Source organism: Peromyscus maniculatus, chromosome 1 (assembly GCF_049852395.1).
Source record: "Peromyscus maniculatus bairdii isolate BWxNUB_F1_BW_parent chromosome 1, HU_Pman_BW_mat_3.1, whole genome shotgun sequence".
Taxonomy (NCBI): Eukaryota; Metazoa; Chordata; class Mammalia; order Rodentia; family Cricetidae; genus Peromyscus; species Peromyscus maniculatus.
The window spans coordinates 10,504,745-10,522,363 of record NC_134852.1 but is presented as its reverse complement, the minus strand read 5'-3'; the positions used below and the strand labels follow the sequence as shown (position 1 = coordinate 10,522,363).

Here is a 17,619-nt window from a genome sequence, read left to right as displayed (position 1 = left end):
TTGCATGAATTGGCTGTTTGAATCCTGGGACTTATGCAGGGAAGCTTGGCTCAGTCTGGGAGGAGGGGACTGGACCTGCCTGGACTGAGTCTATCAGGTCTATCTCGGTCCTCGGGGGAGACCTTGATCTGGAGGAGGTGGGAATGGGGGGTGGGCTGGGGGGAGGGGGAGGAAGGCGAGAGGGGGAGAACAGGGGAATCTGTGGCTATTATGTGGAACTGAATGGTGTTGTAACAAAAAAAGATTTGCCTTGTGACTGAGTATGTGTTCAATTATAGAGAAGGTTCTATGTAGTGCTGAGAAGAAGGTTTATACTCATTTGTTAGGGTGGAATATTATATATATATATATATATATATATACATATATATATATATATATATATATATATATATATATATATATATATGAATCATAACATCTGTTAAGTCCCTTATTCATCTGTCAAGTTTTGATCTGGCAGATCTGTCTAGTGTTGAGATTTGAGTGTTGAAGTCTCCCACTATTAATGTGTGGGCTTTGATATGTGATTAAACTTTAGCAATGTTTCTTTACATGTGTAGGTACCCTTGTATTTGGGGCATAAATGTTCAGAATTGAAACTTCATCTTTGTGGATTTTTCCTGTGATGAATATGTAATGTCCTTCTCTAGCTCTTTTGATTGATTTCAGTTTGAATTCTATTTTGTTAGATATTAGGATAGTTATACCAGCTTGCTTCTTAAGTACATTTGATTGGAAAGTCTTTTCCCAGTCTTTTACTCTGAGGTAGTGTCTGTCTTTGAAGTTGAACTGTGTTTCTTGTATACAGCAGAAGGATGGGTCTTGATTTCTTATCCCTACTTTTATCCTCTGTCTTTTTATAGGTGAAATAATTCCATTGATATTAAGGGATATTAATGACCAGTGATTGTTAATTTCTGCTAACTTTTGGTGGTAGTTTGTGTGTATTTCCCTTCTTTGGGATTTACTGCTGTGGGGTTATCTATTGCCTGTGTTTTCATGGATGTATCTGCCTTCTTTAGGTTGGAATTTTGCTACTAGTATTTTCTGTAAGGCTGGATTTGTGGATAGGTATTGTTTAAATCTCATTTTGTCTTGGAATGTCTTATTCACTCTGTCTATGGTGATTGAAAATTTTGCTGAGTATATTAGTCTAGGCTGGCAACCATGGTCTCTTAGTGTCTGCATTACATCTGCCAAAGAACTTCTGGCTTTCAAATTCTCCATGGAGAATTTGGGTGTTATTCTGCTGGGTATAACTTTATATAATTTGGCCTTTTTCCTTTGCTGCTCTTAATATTCTTTCTTTATTATGTAGGTTTAGTTGTTTAATTATTATGTGGCAAGGGGACTTTTTTGGAACGTCTAGTCTATTTGGTGTTGTATAAGCTTCCTGTATCTTCATGGGTGTTTCCTTCTTTAAGTTGGGAAAGTTTTCTTCCATGATTTTGTTTTATATATTTTCTGTGCTTTTGAGTTCGTATTTTTCTCCTTCTTCTATCTCTATTATTCTTAGGTTTGGCCTTTTCATGGTGTCCCAGTTTTCCTGAACATTTTGTTATGACTGTTTTTGGCTTTGGTATATTCTTTGACTGATGAGTCTTTTTCCTCTATTGTATCATCTACACTAGAAAATTTCTCTTCCATCTCTTGTATTATTTTGGTTATGCTTGCATTTGTGTTTCCTGTTCATTTACTCTGATTTCCTATTTCCAGAATACCCTTTGTTTGTGTCTCCTTCATTGTTTCTATTTCACTTTTTATGTCTTGAACTGTTTCCTTCACGTGTTTAATTGCTTATTTGTTTATTTCTTGGCTTTCTTTAAGGGATTTATTGGTTTCTTCCAATTTTTTTGTTTTTCTTTTCCTCAAATTCTTCAACAGAATTTTACAATTCTTCTATAAAGCTTCTGGTATCTTCATTAAGTTCTTTTAAAGGCTGCTTTTAAGCCGGGTGGTTGTGGTGCATGCCTTTAATCCCAGCACTCGGGAGGCTGAGGCAGGCAGATCTTTGTGAGTTCGAGGCCAGCCTGGTCTCCAAAGCGAGTTCCAGGAAAGGTGCAAAGCTACACAGAGGAACCCTGTCCCGAAAAAAACAACAACAAAAAAATTAAAGGCTGCTTTTCTCTGCTTCTTCTACATTGTAATGTTGAGCTCTTGCTGTTGTAGAAGGTGATGCCATATTGCTCTTTTTTGTTGTATGTATTTTTGCATTGACGTCTACCCATCTCTTCCTCCAATAGGAGTAAGATGTGCTTATGTCTGACTGAGCTGCTATTTGTCCAATCTGTGCTTGCTGTTTCTGTGTCTCAGGGGGCCCCTCTGGGTCCATTCTTAGCTCTTGATCTAATTGGATTTGGCAGATTCTGTATCTCAGGGAGCTGCTCTTGGTCCAATTCAAGCTAGCTGATTCTGAGGCTCATGGAGTTGCTCTTGGTCTTATCAGGGTTCTTGTTCCAGTCATAGCTGGCAGATTCTTTGCCTCAAGAAGCCTCTCTTGGTCCAAAGAGAGCTGGCAGATTCTGTGTCTCATAAGCCACTGATGTTGCAGGGTGATGAGTATTGGTTTGGGGTTTAGGGTGTGGGTCTTGTAGATTGCTGGGTCCAATGGGTAGTTTTGGTGGAGAAGCCTGCCTGTAGAAGATATCCCTGCTGACCAGCTTGTGGGGCAGATTTGGGTAGGGGTTCCCTAAGACTGGTTATGTCCTAGAATTGGTGTCCTAGAAGTTTGTATAATTTTTATACATATGAATTTTTCTTTTTTGAAATCAAGTTATTTTCTTAGTGTTCAAAAGAATGGGATCATGATATTTTCATAGTACACACTGTACCATGTTCTTGTCTCCTCCCTCTAATATCTTCTTCACTCTTCTTTTGCACCTCAGTTTTCTGCTGCTTATTCCCAAAACATCTCCTGTGTTCTTCTGATTTTATACCACAGGCATATAAATACAATTGTCTAATTTCACCATGAGAAAACACACATTTCTTGTCACACATTCATATTTAAATCCTGATTATGCCTTTGAAAGAAAATGTCAGATTCTTCTTTAATAGCCTAAATTATTTCATTTACCTTGAGGATCCCCAGTGCTATACTTTTTCCTACAAATGGCACAGCTTTATTTTCCTTTATGCCTGCATAAAAATCCATTGGAGATGCATGAACGGCATTTCTTATCACACTGATGTGCTGATAGGCATCTGTCCTCGTTCCCTATCTTGGCTACTGTGAACACTGCAGTAGTAAACCTGGGTGTGCACATGTTTCTGGCTTTTGATTTTCAATCTTTTCAACCACACACCCAGGAGTTATACTTGAGCTTTTCTATGCCATTTTTCTCCTCAGATCAGTTTTATACTTTTCGAAAAAATTTAAAATACTAATTTTATTTTTATCCATGTGCATGTGTGTCTGCATGCTCACATGCGTGTTAGATACCCTGAAACAGGAGTTTTAGGTTGTTGTGATCCAGCACTCATGAGTGAGAAGAACCGAACTCAGGCCCTCTGCTATAGCAAAGCACTCTTAACTGGTGAGCCATCTCTCTAACCCTGTTCTCAGTAGTTTTGAAGCCATCACATTTAGTATGCATGTTTTGCACAGCTTAAAATTCAACCCTGTGTCTTGTATAAGTTATCTGAGCACTCTGCAAATGAACCACATCCCCAGCACTTATTAGAAGACCTTCCCTTCTATGTAGCAAAGGCTGGTCTGTGTATTCAAAGTTGTCTATTGTTTAATGCCTGGAAATAATCTTTGTGTCTTAAATATATTTTTAATGCCAACCCACCAAGTGCAATCAGCAAATGTGGTGTATCTGAAAAGAGATTAAGTAGGAACAAAGAAAAACCAATATACAAGTGGTGTTTTTTTGGTACCATTTTCCTCTATTATCATGTAACTACATTATGGACTTCCCAAATTAATTAAATATCAACTTATTAAATTCAAATTGGCAAATGCATCAAGAGGGTCTGAATGTCTAGAAACTCCCAAGGCCTTCAGAGCAGGGCGGTTGCTCTGATAATGGCTGGATCTCCAGCAGCAAGGCAAAATCCCCAGAAAATCTTAGAGCTGGATGGGACCTTTGACATTGTCCCAGCATTTTTCCAAACTGAAAGAGATGTTGAACTAGAATTTAAGCCTTCTAAATCTCCCCTTATGTATGACACCTTATCTTTTAAGGCCATCTGGTGAGCGTGATAAAAAATAAGTATAGAACTCACAATGTGAGGCATAATGTTCTATTTGGCTGTTTGATTTCTCTTTTGTTCTATCATCCATCTACCCATCTTTCTCTGTATATCTATAAACTATTTGTATGTATGTATGTATGTATGTATGTATGTATGTAACTCTCATCTATCTATCTATCATCTAGCTATCTGTCTATCTTTCATCTATTTATCTATTAACTATTTATGTAATATCCATCCAATATCTACCATCATTTGTACTGTCTAGTCTATGTCAACTTGACACACAAACTAGTGTAGGCAAATTTCAAAGCGGTCTTATTTAATAAGAAACATGGAGCCAATTTGTAGGCGTGAAAGCCTTAGAGTTCAGGGAAATAATGAGAGCCACCACGTAATCTAAACTCACCACACTGTAGTGTGGTACTTCTGCCTGACTTTTGTATTAATGACTTGCTATTTCCTCTGATCCCCAGACAAATATTACTATTAACATACAAATAAAATATCACCACAGTTCAGCGCAAATAAAGTATCCCCACAAACTAGAGTTGTCTGAAAGTAGGAAACCTTAAATGAGAAAATGCCTCCATGAGATCCAGCTTTAAGGCCTGTTCTAAATTGCTTATTGATGGTGATGGGCCCAATCCTTGGTGGATGATGCTGTTCCAGAGGTGGTGTTCATGGGCTCTATAACAGAGCATGTTGAGCAAGCCATGAACAGCAAACCAGTAAGCAGCACTCATTCATGGCCTCTGCATCAACTCCTGCCTCCCTGTTCCTGCCCTGTTTGAGTTCCTGTCCTGACATCCTTTAAAGATGAGCATCAATATAGAAGTATATGTGAAATAAACCCTATCCTCCTAAACTTGTTCTTTGGTCATGGTGTTTCAATAGAACAATAGAAACCCTAGCTAAGAAATTATCTACTAACCTTTCATCCACCTACACAATTCTGTTCCCTCCTATTTACCTGTATATACACATGCATGTGCCTTATAAATATAAACATATAAAAGCTAAGTTGCCTAAAGTTCTTTTTGATATAGTTGGAATGAGTTATTTCCTTTCATTAGATGCTCACCAACTTATGTTTCAAATTTTTATTTTTTGTATATGGGTGATTTACCTGAATGTATGTCTGTGTACAGTGGGGACATCTGGTACCTGAAGACTCCAGAAGACTGCTCTTGATTCTCTGGAATTGGAATTACAGGTGGTTGTGAGCTGCCATGTGGTGCTGGGAATTGATTCCAGGTCCTATGGAAGAGTATCGAGTACTTTTACCCACTGAGCTATTCTCCAGTCCTGTAGGTTAGAAGTTATGTAGGTGTATGGGCACCCCTGTTCTTCTACTGGAAGTCTTCCCTTGTTAAGGAGATGGCTGGTTCAGGCTCTGAATCCCCCATTCTTTGAAGTCTTATATAATGTCACCCTCATAGATTCCTGGGTGTTTCCATTGCACAAGGTTTTATAGATCATTCCAGAGATCCCCCTGAATCCAAATGTCTCTCCAAACACTCTTTCTCTCCATTTTCTTCTCACTGGATCCCTTCTGTTCCCACGAACACACTCATAATCCACCACCCCCATTTACCTATGATGTCCATTCTATTTACCCTTCACAGTGAGATTTATGTGTCTCCCTTGAGCACTGATGGTTACTCCTTTGGGTTTGTAGATTATAGCATGCTTTCCCTTTACTTTATGACTACTACACACTTAGAAGTGAGTAAATATCAGCCGGGTGGTGGTGGCACACGCCTTTAATCCCAGCACTTGGAAGGCAGAGCCAGGTGGATCTCTGTGAGTTCGAGGCCAGCCTGGACTACCAAGTGAGTTCCAGGAAAGGTGCAAAGCTACACAGAGAAACCCTGTCTCGAAAAACCAAAAAAAAGTGAGTAAATATCATTTTTGTCTTTCTGGGTCTGGGTTACCTCACTGAGGGTGATCTTTTCTAGTTCCATCCATTTGCTAACAAATTTCTTGGTGTCATTAATTTAACAGCTGAGTAATACTATACTGTGTAAATATAACACATTTTCTTCATCCATTCTTCATTTGATAGACATCTAGGTTGTTTCCATTTTCTGGATATTGTGAATAATGCTGCTATGAACATAGTTAAGCAAGTGTCCTTGTGGTATGATAGAGGGTCCTCTGGGTATATGCACAGGAGTGGTATAGCTGGGTCTTGAGGTAGGTCAGTTCCCAATTTTCTGCAAAACCACCCTATTGACTTCCAAAGTGCCTGTGCAAGTTTGCACTTCCACCTGCAGTGGAGCGGTGTTCCCCTTGTGCCACATCCTCTTCAGCATAAACTGTCATTTGTGTTTTTGATCTTAGCCATTCTGACAGGTGTAAGATGGAATCTCAAAGTCATTTTGATTTTAATTTCCCTGATGGCTAATGGTGTTGATTATTTTTTATGTGCTTCTCAGCCATTTGAGGTTCCTCTGTTTAGAGTTCTTTATTTAGATCTACATCCCATTTTTAATTGGATTATATTTTATGAATTCTAATTGGTCATATAATAAAAACTCATTGCTAGATATTGGGGTAAATCCTGAAATATTAGAGGAAACAAGCCACAGCCACTTGTCACCGTGTCAACTCCTCAGCTCATCCTGTCCCCATGAATCCTCCGACTGAATTCCTCTGAGTCCTCAGCCAAAATGCTCTAGTTCCTGTATCCTCAAATCTTCTATGCCTTCCTCTGCCCATACATTTTACTTCTTCCCTAATGCTGCGATTAATGTCATGTGCCCTTCCCAAATACTGATAGCAAAGACATGAGATCTCAAGAATTGGGATTAAAGGCTTGACTCTCAAGTACTAGGATTAAAGGTATGTGCCACCACTGCCTGCTCTCTTTCTCTGCTAGACTGAATCAATTTCATGTAGTCCATGTGGCTTTGAACTCACAGAGATCTAAACAGTTCTCTGCCTCCTGAGTGCTAGGACTTAAGGTGTATGCTATCACTGCCTGGCTTCTATGTTTAATCTAGTGCCTGTTTCTGCCTTCTGAACCCCAGGAAAGCTAAAGCTTTATTTGGTATACAATATATCATCACAGGATTATTTGATTATTTTGATGCCTGAAATCAGGCTTCTGTTAGATGTGGGTTGGGTGTGTTTGCTTGTTTTTTTTCTAGAGCTTTCAGGTATCTTGTTATGTTGCTAGTATGACATCTTTCTAATTTCTTTATGAAGACACTTAAAACTTTCCTCTTAACACTGCTTTTATTATGTCCCATAAGTTTGGGTAGTATGTATATTCATTTTCATTCATTCTAGGAAGTCTTTAATTCCTTTCTTCATTTATTCTTAGACTCAGTTGTGATTAGGCAGACAGTTATTCAGTTTCCATAACTTTGTAGGCTTTCTGTTGTTTTTGTTATTGTTGAAATACATCTTTAATTCATAGTTTTCTGAGAGGATGCAGGAGCTTATTTAAATTCTCCTGTATCTGTTGAGAGTTGCTTTGTGACTCACTATTAAGTTTAATTTTGGAAAAATTTGATGGGAAGAAGGTATATCCTTTTGTGTTTGCGTCAAATGTTCTGTAGATATCTGTTAGACCCATTTGATTCATAAAGCCTGTTAGCACTATTATGCCTCTTCTTGTTTTGTCCTGATGACCTTTTCATTGGGGATAGTGGGGTACTGAAGTCTTCCATAATTAATGTGTGAGGTTCAATGTGTAATTTAAGCTTTAGGTATGTTTCTCTTACAAATGTATGTGCCCCTGTGTCTGGGGCATAGATGTGAAGAATTGCAATGTCCTCTTGGTATTATATAAATTATTAAATTTATATAATACCAGGTAGTGACAAAAATAATCACTAAGTAGACTTTAACATTTGCAAATTCAATTTTGATATGCAGTTACCTTTTTTTCCAGAGCTGAGGATTGAACACAGGGATTGAGCTTGCTAGGCAAGTGCTCTACCACTGAGCTAAATCCCCAACCCCAATATCTAGTTATCTTAATCACAGAAATTTTAAACTTTTAAACACATAGTTAGCCGTCAATATGACATTAACCATCCCAATGTATGAAGAGACACTTATGGGAACATGGGTGACACAAAATTTGGTGCACCCCCAAAAACCAATGTCAGTGTGGGTGAAGATAAAGGAAACCTGCATCCCTACATATTGTGCAGCTTGGTTAACTGGAGGATCTCCTCAGCTTTTGTTATTACTCATATGAAATTAGGGAGGACCCTTCTGCATTCTGTATATTTCACAATCTTCTGGAGCCTTTTGAAGTTTAATTTAGTTCTTGTGACTTAATTATTTTTCTCCCAAAAGGCAATGTTCCAATTCTGAGGAACTAACTTTTCAACAGGAAAGTAATTGAAAAAGAAGAGAATGAGGTGCTTATTCAACCACACCTTAGAAAATGTTTCGATAATGGGGATGTATACATTGAAATATTTAAAAAATATGAGGATGGTTCTGGTTAGAGAAGACTTTGACATACAGCAATTGGGGTATACAGTATAGCAAATGGTAAAACCCAATGTTAACCGTAGGCTTTCAGAATGATAACTCTAAGAGCAGAGTTAGAAAGACAAGATGGGGTTACTGAGTGTGAATAAGATATATATGAAATTGTTTTGAAACCCATTGTGTTGTATAACATGATTACATATTAGTAACATACACTAATAAAGAGTGAGCCTCTTGTTGATCTGCAGTTGTGAGATACTCAACATGGTTACAGCTTCAAGTACATCAAGAATTTAGAGCCAGTCAGGTTATAGAGGTCTGCCAGAGAGAAATTAAATAGAGACCCATGAACTAAGGAAAAGAGTTTCATTTCTGTTGAGTGGGTTGCAAGGACCATAACCTTTGTAAGTAAAGGAAAGCCACTTTCAGAACCATATTACAATGATGAAGCATAGTCCCAAAATTAGAGACCTCTGTCTTCACATTCCAGCTCTTGTTTCACTGCATCTATTGGTCTTTACTGGAGAAGGGACTGTGGTCTTCCTCAGAACTTTCTTTGAGAATTCATGGGATGACCATCTTTCATCTCAGTTTAACATTTCCTGACTTCCATGTATAAACTGGGATCTGTGGAAAATTCCTTGGGAATCTGGGAATTGGGATTGGTCAATTTTTGTTTGAAGATCATCTGATCAAATTTTAAGTATGTCACCTCCTGCACTTCTTCTCTTTCAGGGTCCTAGAAAGAGGTAAACATTAAGTGATATTGTGTACACATAATCTTGCAGAGAATAAAGGTATATTAGACTGTATGGAAGAGAGAAGACTCAGGACGACCTACCTGTCTGTTCAGTGTTGCTCTTACTTCAGAGTCTTGACCCATAATGGCTGCATTTTAGAAGACAGAATTAATCAAACCCATGTAATAAAGTACTTCTGCACTCTCATTTCAAATGCAAGATACTAGTGAGAGATATGGTAAAACCCAAGGTTGCTCACCCACTGCAAATTAGAACTAGATTTTCTACAATGCTGTACCCTAGAAATTCTTTCTTCAGCACATACTCTCTGCCCTCTTCCTCCTTTCCACCCTCCCTCCTTCTCTTCCTCCTTCTCTGCCTGCCTCCCAATCTCTCTCTCTCTCTCTCTCTCTCTCTCTCTCTCTCTCTCTCTCTCTCTCTCTCTCTCTCTCGTTAAACCTTCTCCTTGATATTAGTGCATGCTTTGGATGCGAAGATGCATTGAGGAATTATTCAGTGGTCTGAAAACTGTTGGGAAGAGCAAGGGCTGTGGATTTTCTCTAGAAAGCTCTGTCTTAGTTTTCCTGTCTTGGTCAAAGTATTTTCTTATAAATTAAGAAAACATACCTCTACTTCTCTGGTCTTGTTTTCTCACACTACTCAGATGACATTCACTGGCTTGGTCCAGAGACTGACTCTTTTTGGCAGAGCACCAAGAATAAAGGAGGATGATGAGGAAGACAATGATCATGGTCACTGACAGTCCAATCAGAATATGCAGGTTTCTGTGGTTCTCTGGAGGAAGATGTCAACCGAATAAGAGGTATATCTCAGTACCCCCATTTTGACAGATTACATAGTAGTTATTGATTAATAGGTAACTGATAAAATATTGCTTTAGGACAAGAGTCTTGATGGAGAACCCACTAATAATATCTGCTCAATGGAAACAGTATTAAATGGACTTCTAATTAAATATCATTATACCCAGATATGACTATATTTCTCAACTCTCATTAGAGGAATCTATATTTGGTATAGATGGTGATTAATACAGATACCCACAACTGGGCAAATTGTGGAGATGAAGAGACTATAGAATTATGGCACTAAATGCGATGTTTACATCTCAAATTGGTCTCCAAATGTCTAGCATCATTTTTAAAGATATGGGGGAAGAGATTGCAAAAAGAGGCTATGGGTAACTATAAGAAATCTGTCTTCTGTACACTGAGGGCAGGTGAAAAATGAACTTCACAGGAGGTTGAGATAGCCTGCCCAAGACTGGTGCAAGTTCAAGCATGGCCAAATGTCATCATGGAGAGTGGAGTTGGACATGAGGTCTCATCCCTAGTCAAGGGTCTATAGGCTATTTGTGAATGTTGGGAGAATGAGTTTCAGTTTTAGGAGTGTTGTTATTAGTAAACTGACTATGCTCCAGCAGAGGTCCACACATCCAGGAATATATTGGTGTTATGCAAGTGGCAGAAAACCGCAGGACCCTAGGTTCAAATCACATGTTCAGTAGCTCAATCTGAGATTGATATCAGTGCTCATTAGATCTGCTTTGCTTCTGTGACACCTTGAACTAAACATTTAGTTCTCTTGTTGGGAAAAAGGGAAGTCAAGTCCAATCTGTCAGAAGTAGTATTTTTTTATATATAAAATCCTCCCTTCTGCTCACTTGTTTCCTTCTTCAGTCCCCATCACCTCCTCTCCAGGAGGAACAGAGCTAGAATGAGCACTTCATTGCTCCTGGGGAGGGAGAAAATTTACTCTCCTTTTCACTCACCAAGGTCTCAGGTACAGAAATTAGAGATGAATAGTCATTAAATTTCCCATGCTGCTCTAAATAACATCTAATGTTGATGATATCAAGAATCAGAGAGGGGAGACAATGATGATAAGAACACAGAGTCAAGAAGGAGCTGAGACAAAAACAAAACAAAACAAGAGCTTTTGGTCCCTAAGTTTCCACATTAGAAGAGGAATCAGTTACTCACTAGTTTTGGAGTCTTGTTCTGTGTAAGAAGTACAGTTTCTTGTTGAGTTAACTAGAGAAGGGGACAGGAGAGGGAGAAAGTTCCTGAGAGGCTGTCTGCCTTCCCCTTAAGGAAAGTTTTTTAAATTTGGACAGTGACCACCACCCACTCCACCTCTTAGTGCTGAGCCTGTAGAGTTATAGGATGACATTTAGTGTATTGCTTCTGGGTGTTGGCTCTCTCTTTGGATTTCAAGTTTTGATGATTCATAGGACTGCTGTGGGAAGATCTATGTGAGCAAGAGTTCAGGAGGGCTGCTCCATCTCTGCTCTGCCCAAAGTGATATGAAGCTCATGCCTAATGAGTCTGTCCTGACCCATTTTTATATACACCTCTATACACAGACATCCCACTGTGGATGCAAAGTCATATAAATCGTTTTTGGTAGACTCCTTTCTGTTATTTTGTAATCTGCTACCAAATCCCAAATTCTATGTTGTTTTTTTTTACAAAAGGTTTTTAGTTGAAATATAATTCTTTCCTTTTCCCCTCCCTTTCCTCTCTCCAGACGCTCCCAGCAACCCTTCCTCCAAGTTTCTCATATCCTCACAACACTCTTAAATTGATATCCTCTTTTTCATTGAAAACTATTATTATGTGTATGTCTAAAGCTATGCATAATCACATATATATGTACACATGTTGTATATACCCATACATATATAATACATGTACATATATATCATATATGTATACACACATGTATAAATGTAACACACACACACACACACACACACACACACACACACACACACACACACACAAACACATGGCATTAGAACACAGTGCGGTCCTTCTTTGTAGTTCCCAATGCTATTTTCTCTCTATCATCAATTGGAGGATTCTGAGACATGGCTTCAGTATATGATATATAAATGAAGTTCTCTTACCAGTGACAAGAAGGTACAAGGGGTCACTTGGAGTGGACCACACATGGGAAGAGTTCCTGAAAGATCCATAGCATCTATAGTTCCCTGCTGGGACCACAGGACCAAGAAGGAAATCTGCCTGGAATGTCTCATTTTGGTTCTGCACTGCAGGCAGACCATTTCCCTCAGGTACCCCTTCCCTGGACAAATGGAACATGTCAAACTGAAGGGCAGAGACACAGGACAAGGTCATGTTCTCTCCTGAGATTACCACAGGGCCCATCAGGGCTGACAGAGAAGGATTCTTGTATAAACCTGGAAGAAAAGAGGAAGAGACAGTTAGTTACCAGTGTTCATTCATCCTCAGTGTTCCCACTACATGCTTCTATTTCTTTGATTTCTCTCTGCCTCTTACCATCTCCCCCTCTCTATTTCTCCCTTTCTCTTCTCCTATCTTTTGCTCCTTCTCTCTCTTTATTTCTATGTTACCATCTTTAGTCTATGACCTCACTCTGTCATAGACTATTTTTTCCAATTTTTGCTTAATGACTTTTTCTCCCTCTATTTGCTTGGGTTCATTCCATCTGTCTTTTAAAGTTTGTTTTTGTGAGCATAATTAATTTTATCTAGCACTCAATTTCATTATGAAATATTCCTATGCAAACAAAATATATTTTATGTTTGTTTTAAGTTTTGAAATTGAACTATATATCATTTAATATTTTAAAAAATTGTTGTTACATATATAATTATAGATGTACAATATTAACCATATTAAGGATAGTATTCTTTATTGACCTTCTACTTCCAATAATCACATTCATTTTACCGATTTCTCTTCTCTATATTTCAATTTTTCCAAATGTTTTGCAAGTCAATGGGTTCAATTAGAATTAATCATGATTTTGTTTTAATTAGCATACCAAGTAACAGTCTTCATTATAACATTCTCATACAGCTCCTTTTGTTCATTTTTTCCTCTCTTCTCTCCCTTGGACCAGATTGGCTGATCTCTTTACTCCCCTCATTTCCTACTCCATAGTCATACATCTTTCATTTATTTCCCATCCCTCAACATTAAATATTTCTTCCTCTCATGGTCACTTGTTAAATTCATGACCTATAACATTGCCATCCTATATATAATAAAAATCTAGAATCTAATATCTTTCTATTTTTCTTTGTAGGTGTTGTATCTGTTTACATGTGTGTTAATTAATCTCTCTTTCAAAGTACAGAATATTCCATAAATATCTATATTTCTCTTAAACAATGGCCATGGTGATCTTCCCTCTCTTATTCCTCTTAGTGTGTGTACTACTCAAGTGTGATCTGTCATCTACTTCCCAAGCACTTAGTTCAGAATTTGTTTTTTGCTTCTACCTTTATAAGACTTCTACCAAGAGAGCCAGGCATATCATATGTCAGACAAGCTCTGTCTTGACATATTTAATATCTGCTATAATTATTCCATCTCTGCTTTCGAAGTTTCCATTCAGGCTTCTGTCTTTTTGTAGTTTTTCTCTTAGCACACATTCCATGTTTACTAATTCACAGCCCTTTCTGGTTTCCACCTGTGTGAAGGCATAAGGATTCATTAATAACCAGCCCAATTATGTATTTGGAGTCAGGTCAGACACATGATCTCTCTGGCTCTCTTGACAGACTTCTTATTGAGGTAGAAGTAAAAAAAAATCTGAATGTTAGTAGAAAGACTTCATTCTCTCTGGTTCATATTATGCTCACCTAATTGCCATTTTTTTGTGTACCTCTACTTATGACTCATTTGTACCTCCCTGTATCTATGCTTGATGTTATAACCAAGGGTCTGTTCTTGTGTATTTCTTTTCATTCTCTATATCAATAAAATACTCACCAAGGTTGCCTTCATGTAAATTTCCCACACTCATTTTCTTGTGGCTTCCCACAGCTTTTAGTGTAGAGAATATTTTTCTGTATCACAAAGAGAATGAAAAGTGTGTATGCACCCTCTTACCTGTGATCTTTATATCAATGGGGTCACTAGAGTCTGACCACTCATATGGTGAGTGATTGTAAGAACCATAGCATTTGTAAGTTCCAGCATGGTCAGGTGTCACAGGACCTATTGAGAATTTGGCCTTGAGATTCCAACGATGATGTTCTGCAGAAAGTTTGAAAGAGTCCTTGATTGTTCCATTTTTATATGAAGTCAAAATGAAGATTTCAAACATAATCTCTGATCGACATTCCAGTGTCACCTTCTCTCCTAAATCCACCAGGGGAGTTGGTAAGGCCAAAAGGAAAGGCTTCTTGTAGATTCCTAACAATAAAGTAATTGTATGAACCTGATCAAAATCTCTGTGTCCTTGAAGACCTATGGTTCTCCCTCAATTGGTCTGTTCTTCCTATGAGTGCTCCAGTGCACTTGCTCTTGTCTATTTCAACTCTAGACACAGACTCCTCCAACTTTGTGTCCATTTCCTCCTTATCTGACTCTAGGATTATCACAATATTTTCATACTGGCTTTTTGTGACAATGGGTCTTTTGAACCCTAATTCCATAGGCCCTATTGTCTTTTTCTAAGACTGGAACGTGCAGGAAACATGGCAATTTTCACACCAGGCAGCTCTATGTGTCCTTTTTAATGCAACTTTGGATAAAGTATAATCCTTGGCAGAATGAAGGAATTAGTATTGAACATGGTTATCAGAGAAACACTTCTAGCCCTATGCTTGGTTCAAACTTCTGTAAGACATTCCTGATCCAGAATCAAAAGCATTGTTTCCTCCCAATATGTTGATGAATTAGCATCCTGAACTTGCTGCTCTCAGAGCATCCAAACCATGCTTCTAAAATTGCTCTTGACATGGGTTCCTATATTATTTTCCAATTGCTATCATAAAAATTACCACAAATTTCATTCTTAAAATGAATACAAGTATTGTGGAGATCAGAATTCTGAAAAGTCCAAATGGCATAAATCAGGTTTCTTCAGGGATAGTAACTACTGAAATCACTAGGAAAGTATCCATTTTTTGTCTTCTAGCTTCTAGAGCCTCAAGCATTCCTTGGCACTTGTACATTTCCTCCATGTTCAGAGTTTGGGACACAGTGTCTCCTTCATGATGCTTGTTTTTCCCACGAATGGATTTTTTCCTATTTTGTTATATCAACCCTTGTAGTTCTACAGACCTGGAATAATTCAGGATATTCTTGCATCCTGATATCAACTTGTTAAGATCTGAGTTCCATCTTCCAGCCCATTTTTTCCTTGACATATTTAACACACAGGAAGCCATAGGGACTAGAAAAAAATGTATGACCTTTACATTTTATTATGCCCAGAGTATTATCTATTTTTCTGTGTTGAATATTCCTTGATAAGTCCAAACCTCTTACTAACACTGTTTCTGAAAATTTCAGGGTTGGGAGATTTGGGGAAATGAAAGGAACTCAAACATCATTTCTCACCTGAAATTATGATCTTCACAGGGTCACTTTTTTCTGAAATTTTAATAGGGTAATGAAAATTCAAACCATAGCATCTGTATGTCCCTGCATGTGCTGATGTCACAGGATCCAATAAAATTTTCTTCTGGAATGATCTTCCCTGGATCTGAGGGATAGGATTACCATTTTCTTTGTACACCTTGAATTTGTAATAGGCACTATGAGAGTCACATCGAAGTTCCACACGCTGTCCCAAAGGAACAATATGGCTTGGCCAGGCAGAGAGTGAAGGCTTGTCATGATATCCTGCAGAGGAATGCACAGAGAAAATATTTAATGATGCTCCTTCATCCCTGAGATCTGAGTCTCCATTTTTCTCTTCTTTGGGGTCCTTTGTATAACACTTTTCTCTGAATTGAAACATCCCTGCTTCAATGTAAGAGGCTGAAATTTTCAGGAGATACAGAAAGGAAACAAACTTTCTCTGTCATGGAAAGGTGAAACATTCAATTCATCAGTGGCCCTTCCCAGCTCTATAGAAGGAGTAAGATACTGGACAAGCTGAGCTCTGAGTGCTAATGTCTAAGACCTGTTGGGCTGCTTGCAAGTTGTGCACTGAGCTCCAGGGTTTTGGCTTCATGATAATCACTCATACTGGGGTGTCCTTTAAGTAAGGTTTGAGTCACCCTTGCTTCTATGAGTAACCCCTAATCCACGATGCTGTCAGTAACAGAGTAAATCTATAGATTCACAGAGTTGTGCTTTGGTGCAATTAGTGTTTGGTCTGCCATGGATTTCTTTCATGAGTTGAGTAGATTTGTATGTGTTGTACACAATAGTGTCATTTTGAAATGATGAGTGTAAAAGACTGTGGCTTTTTGAATAGTTGTGGTCCACATAGACGCTTCTGTTTAATTACATGGCACATAGGGAATATCACTAATATGAGATATGGCCTCATTGGAGTAGGTGTGGCCTTATTGGAGGAAGTGTGTCACTGTGGAGGCACACTTTGTAGTCTGTTAACTCAAGCTATTAGCAGTCTGAAACACAGTCGCCTTCTTCTGCCAGTGGATCAAAACGAAGAAATCTCTGCTCCTTCTCTAGCATCATCATCCTGACTACCTACACACTGCTAGGTTTTCTACCGTGATTTTAAAGGACAAAAACTCTGAACTGTAAGTCAACCTCAATCAGATGTTTTTCTTTCTTAGAATTTCCATGGTCATGGTGTCTCTTCAGAGCAATAAAAACCCTAAGACAAAGACTGTAAGTGTTATCCAACATACCATATATATGCTATATCTTTAATGTTAAGATATTCTAGCTGAGAATTTTGAGTTTTGAATAATGAAGCAAATTTCATAATGACAATAATATAATTTAAAAAGAAATTACACCAGAAGTGTAGAAGGAAAGGTTAATGTGATTGAGATGATAGATCAGAATTGATGCCACCAAGGGAGCAGAAAATGACAGTTCTGGATGCACCAACTCCAGAATTCTAACAATATTCCAGTGAGAAGTATATCGTGAATGTTCTTAAACTCATGGATGAGGGAGAGATAGCCAACAGGACCACAGAAGTGAGAAGATCTAGAACAATGATGAGGAATGAGTCTTTTGAACTAATTTGCCCTCGTGTACTTTTGTAAAAATTTTCATTCACAGAGTTTATACAGGCTCATGTTTCTATAATAAGTGTGATAAACTAGAGGCTGATATATACATAGTTCCTCCATCATTTCAAGGCTCCTTTTATGTGAAATGTTGGGAGTCTAGTATTGCTCAGCATCTTGTTTATGTATATTTAGAATCGATTTGGACTCATAATGGCCAGCTCATGAATCTTGTTCATTTATCTGCATCCTGAG

At 38.1% G+C, this 17,619-nt stretch overlaps 1 protein-coding gene across 1 annotated transcript in view; it reads right to left on the bottom strand.

Annotated features, from left to right (window-relative positions):
- Nucleotides 1-9,016: 9,016 nt before the first annotated feature.
- LOC143271811 (killer cell immunoglobulin-like receptor 3DL1) overlaps nt 9,017-17,619 on the bottom strand; it is a 31,618-nt gene continuing 23,015 nt past the window's right edge. The window contains exons 2-7 of the mRNA XM_076563960.1: nt 15,767-16,051; nt 14,309-14,614; nt 12,334-12,627; nt 10,071-10,196; nt 9,503-9,525; nt 9,017-9,400 (exon numbers count right to left, since the gene is read on the bottom strand). Of these exons, the coding sequence (XP_076420075.1) occupies nt 9,254-9,400; nt 9,503-9,525; nt 10,071-10,196; nt 12,334-12,627; nt 14,309-14,614; nt 15,767-16,051 (1,181 nt within the window). The 3' untranslated portion in view covers nt 9,017-9,253. The remainder of the gene's footprint in view (nt 9,401-9,502; nt 9,526-10,070; nt 10,197-12,333; nt 12,628-14,308; nt 14,615-15,766; nt 16,052-17,619) is intronic.